The sequence below is a fragment of the Camelina sativa genome, chromosome 16 (assembly GCF_030686135.1).
Source record: "Camelina sativa cultivar CO46 ecotype springtype chromosome 16, ASM3068613v1".
Taxonomy (NCBI): Eukaryota; Viridiplantae; Streptophyta; class Magnoliopsida; order Brassicales; family Brassicaceae; genus Camelina; species Camelina sativa.
Genome location: NC_141895.1, coordinates 16055761 through 16061340, shown reverse-complemented (window position 1 = coordinate 16061340; position 5580 = coordinate 16055761). Strand labels below are relative to the sequence as shown.

The 5580-nt window shown below is 42.5% G+C and overlaps 1 protein-coding gene across 1 annotated transcript; it reads left to right on the top strand.

The window, feature by feature from the left end:
- The first annotated feature begins 3079 nt into the window (after positions 1–3079).
- On the top strand, positions 3080–4222 carry LOC147925580 (uncharacterized). The gene has a single exon (XM_087492679.1). The coding sequence runs from the start codon at positions 3080–3082 to the stop codon at positions 4220–4222; it is 1143 nt and encodes a 380-aa protein (XP_087348805.1).
- Positions 4223–5580: the final 1358 nt, after the last annotated feature.

Below are 5580 nucleotides of genomic sequence, written 5' to 3'. Positions count from 1 at the left end.
GTATTTGGCAGCCTGTGTTACGCTCACAATCACAAACGTCATGGTGACAAATTTACATCTCGGAGTCGCCGATGTGTATTTGCTGGTTATCCTCTTGGTCAAAAAGGTTGGAGGTTATTTGATCTTGAAAAGCAAGAGTTTTTTTTGTCTCCCGTGATGTGGTCTTCTCCGAAGGTGAGTTTCCTTTTGCTCCAATCTCATCCATTGCGAACGTGACGGAGAAAAAGATTGAAGACGATCAACGTGCACTTTGGGCTTCACTGTCTCCTGGCCCAGTTCAAGATGATTTGCTTGATGGATCAGCAGGCCAATTATCTCAATCAAGCCCAAGTGATACAAGTTCTGGTCCACGTGATATTGGGTCTTCATTTTCGACTTCGACTCCACCTGTGCCTCCGCTGGTTCTGGTGCCGACACCGAATTCGTCCACCACTCTGTCATCTTCGACATCGGCCGAAGCTGCACCCACATCGTTGCCTAGTCACCCTCCACGCACAAAATCACCGGCTCCCGTTCCGATCAATCCTCCTCTCCGTCAAAGTACACGACAACGAGAAACCCCAGCTCATTTAAAGGATTATATTGTCAATTTCGCTACCTGTGAACCAGTGGCTTCAATATCCAATTTCTCACCAAGATTCTTAGAAGCGTTTTAGTGCCTCTCATGTTGCGTATATGTCTACGGTTGCAAAGGCTGTTGAACCCAAATCATATAGAGAGGATGTTGCTGATAAACGGTGGAATAAGGCCATGACATATGAAATTGATGCTCAGGAAGCAAACGACACTTGGACTATAAAGACTATTTGGCTTCGTGTTTTCACATGAAAGACGTAGGTCTTCTTAAGTATTTTCTGGGAATAGAGGTGGCACGCAGCTCAAACGGCATATACAGGTATGTTTGGTGCCAAACCGGCGTCTTTTCCGTTAGAACAAAGTCATGACCTCATGTTGTCTACTTCACCTCTTCTTCCAGACCCACATCGCTATCGTTGCTTAATTGGTCGTTTGATTTACTTTGTTGTGACAAGACCCGATCTTGCCTTTTCTGTTCACATGTTGGCGCGTTTTATGCAACAACCTCGAGATGATCTTTGGCAGGCAGCACTACGACTTGTGAGGTATCTCAAATCCGATCCTGGCCAGGGCATTCTCTTACGCAGCAAAGGTGACTTTCAGATAACCGGCTGGTGTGACTCTGACTATGCGACATTGATGTGACCATGGAAGGGGCTAATAAGGAGCAGCTTGTAGCTGAGTTTGAACTTGAGAAACTAGTAGTTGAGCTTGAACCCGAGGAGCATGTAGCGGAGGAACCATTGCTTGTACCTGAAGGACCAATGATAGAGCAAAAGCTAAGAGGCTAGGAAATGCACTAAATGGGCTTATTCAAGAGCTTATGGCCAAAGAGAGCATGGGAAGAACTATTGGGGATGATACCTATCAAGTCCAGCCCACGTTGAGCCTAATTCAAGTCCAAGAAAGCCCAAAATAATCACTTTGTTTTGTGGTCAAAGAGGAGTGACGAAAATAGAGTTCAACTCACCTTGGGAAGACAAATTTCAAAGAGTTGAATCTTCATTCAACTATCTATCTTTATTGTGTTTTAGTTTCAAGAATAATACTTGGCTTTGTGACCAAGTTTTCTATCTCTATATAAACTCATGCAATCTCATTTGAGAATCATCAACCAATTTTCCTTTTCATTTTAGAGTCTATCTCTTTGTTCTTTGTCTAGAACATTTCTTTGTTTTTTGGTGTGTAATATCCAAGCAACAGCCTCCTTTTGCTGGACTAGTGTGTCATATCTAGCAGTGATTGGAGTTGGGAATATCATCAGACTTCCGCAACTGTTGTGCGACCCCTCAATCCATCAAATCTCCCTTGTTGCACCTTGCACCTTGGCGAGTTTCTATCCTTTTTAGTCCGGCTGAGTGATCCTCGAATTTTGGGCGTATCAAGTGGTATCAGAGCCACTTAACCGGTATTTGTCTGTTCATCTTCTCATCTTCCATTTCTAAATATTTCTTCTTCTTTCTATCTTAAATCTGGGTCACCTCCTTTCCTAGGCCATTTCTATTTTCAAAACAAAAGAAAAATCAAAAAATAAATAAAAATAAAAAGATTTGCATTTGGCTAAGTGGTGGAAGAGAAATCCTGCTGGCTGATGAGAAATCCAGCCTTGGAGTGATTAAAACATATTTCACAAAAATCCTCTTGTCTTTCTATCTTCCTTCTTCCCTTGTTGCTTGGGAATTCCATTGGGTTGCTTGGATTTGTTTTCTTAGAAATTAGGGAGAAAGCTCTTGAGTGACCTACCAAAAAAATTGAGAGAAACACTTTTTTGTGAGGATTTTTTATCTGCTAACTTTTGGTGTTTAAGTTTTCAGGAAACCATGGAAAGTGATGGAGAACGAGATCGGCCAGGGAATTCTGTCGCCGGGCTATCTAAATTGCAAAGGAGAGCATTGAATGACACTATTACTAACCTTATGAATACAAGTCTAGAAGAACTACACCAGAGGCTCGACGAGACTCAGAACAGCCAACAAACTCGTTCTAGACCAGCAGCCAGGAGAGAACGTTCAAGGAGGACTTACCAGCCCGAATAGGAAATTGAAGAAGAGGAGTTCCATGAAGAAGATGATCGATCAATCAACTGACCTAGACAAAGTCATAGAAACCATGATCAAGGTGAATCCTTTTGGTACAAGAAATGACAATTTAGGTGGTTTAAAACTTAAAATTCCAACCTTTGAAGGTTAGGTTAGCAACAACTGAGTTTATAGGCTATGCTATTAACTGGTATGATCAAGTTTTGACTCACAGGAGAAGGACATGTGGAAGACCAATAGCTTCATGGGATGAGCTCACTACCTTGATGAGGAAACGGTTTGTGCCGGCTCATTACCACAGAGATCTCCACCAAAAACTCGAACGCTTGCTTCAAGGAACCAAATCTGTGGAGGACTATTTCCAGGAAATGGAAAGCTTAATGATCAAGACGGACGTAGATGAAACCTTAGAAGCTACCATGGCCAGATTCCTTGCAGGCCTCAATTGGGACATTCAGGACAGAATGGAGCTTCAAGAATATAAAAGCTTTGAGGGAATGTTGCACAAGGCAATTCTAATCGAACAACAAACCAAGAGGAAGAGTTTCTCTAAACCTTCTTTTGCTCCAAAACAAAGTTATCAAGATAAAGGTAAGTCTTCAACTTCATCAAATTCAGTTTTTAAGACTAATGCTCCTACTCGTCTTGATAAAGGAAAGGCAGTCGAGACCAACAATTGGGCAAGGGATATTCGGTGTTTCAAATGTCAAGGACTTGGACATTATTCCAACAAATGTCCGAATCAAAAGGTAATGATCCTCCTAGACAACGGTGAAGTGGAGTCCGAGGACGATAAAGAAAAAGAGGAAGATCTCGGACCAATCTTTGACAAAGAGGAAGAACAGTTTGAATATCCAACTCAAGGGACACTTCTGGTCACTAGGAGATCATTGAGCGTTCAACCTAAGTCCAATGACCGAGAACAAAGGGATAATCTCTTTCACTCTACATGTTCAGTTAAAGATAAATTTTGTTCTTTGATCATTGACGGTGGAAGCTGTACTAACGTTGCTAGTGAAACTCTTGTTAGGAAGCTTGGACTTGAGACAAGACCTCATCCGCGACCTTTTAAACTGGAATGGTTGAATGAAACGGGCGAACAGTACGTCAGGGAGCAAGTCACGGTTCCTCTTACCATCGGCCGATATGAAGACGAGATTCTGTGCAATGTCCTTCCCATTGATGCAAGCCATATTCTTCTAGGACGACCTTGGCAGTTTGACATGAGGGCGATACATGATGGCTACACCAATCGGCATTCCTTTGAGCATAAAGGAAAGAAGATCACTCTGGTTCCTTTAACTCCGTTGGAGGTCCATCAAGACCAGGTCCAATTGAAAGAAAGTCGAGACAAAGAAATTAAACCAGCAAAACCTGAGGTATCTCCTAAGAACTTTAACTTCTTTGTCAAAGAGAGTCAAGTAAGGAAATCTTTGTACTCTCAACAGCCATTGCTTTTGCTTGTGTATAAAGAAACACTAATAGCATTTTCTGACCTTGCACTGGAGCTCCCGAGTGATTTGATAGATGTTTTGCAGGAATTCACAGATATTTTTCTAGAAGAGAACCCTAATGTTTTTCCGCCAATAAGAGGTATAGAACACTAGATTGATTTTGTCCGAGGTACATCACTTCCAAACCGACCAGCTTACAAGACTAATCCCGTGGAGACATTAGAGATTCAAAGGCAAGTTAATGAACTCATGGAAAAGGGACATCTAAGAGAGAGTGTGAGCCCATGTGAGGTTCTAATCATACTTGTGCCCAAAAAGGATGGAAGTTGGCGCATTTGTGTTTATTGTAGAGCCATTAACAACATCACGGTAAATTATCGACATCCTTTTCCTACTCAGCCTGGGCATGATATTTCTATAGATTTTGTGCTTGGTTTGCCTAGAACTAGGACTAGTAAAGATTCAGTTTTTGTGGTCATTGATCGATTTTCAAAAATGGCGCATTTCAAACTTTGTCACAAAACTGATAATGCTTTGCATGTTGCTGAGTTGTTTTTTAAGGAAATTGTTCGTTTTCATGGAGTGCCAAAGCTAATTGTTTTTAATAGGGGTACAAAGTTTTTAAGTAACTTCTGGAAAACGCTTTGGTCTAAACTAAGAACTAAGTTTTGTCTGTTCCAAATCGTTTATGGCTTTAATCCTTTATGTCCATTGGATCTAACCCCTCTACCTTTGAGTGAAAGAGCTAGTTTGGGTGGGAAAAAGAAATCTGACCTTGCCAAACAGATCCATGAGAAAGCAAGAATAAACATCAAGGAGAAGACCAAGCAGTACACAAAACAAGGTAACAAAGAAAGGCACAAGATGGTATTTAAACCCGGAGACCAAGTGATGGAACCCGGGACGATGGCCAGCATACGGACACGGACGAGGACCGGAGCGCGCAAGAAACCAAGGACGCGACTGCGTCTGGAATTAGACGGCCCTCAGCCCAAGCACCGAACCTGATGCCCGGAGCTACAACAAGGAGCCGGACCGCAGCTATGACCGCAAGAAAGAAGTGCCTCATCTTTGTCCAAGCTTTCGTCCAGGAACAAGCAGAACTCGACCGCGGCCCCAACCGACCCGACGAGCAGCCAACCGAGGCTCTTCTAACGGTCTTCACCATCTCACAAGGGTGAAGACCTCCAAGTCATTAGGGAAAGTAGTACTCTTTTTCCCACCTTGGGTTTGTCCCTACGTGGTTTACCAATCACTATCCTTAGTTTTATTTCTCTTTTAAGACTATGTCCTGAACGCTGCGTTTTATCTCCACCCACGTGTTTAGGGTTTTGAGAGTTCCTTTATGTAAGCAGCCCTATATAAAGGGCCTAGACCCTATCATGTAAGGTAGACTATTAAGAATAAAGAACAAGAAGTTATCCTTCTCTCTCGTTTTCAGTGATTGAAACGAAACCCTAGAAGCTGCACGAACCGGGTTCGTTAGCTACTAGTTTGGCTGTATCGCAAGG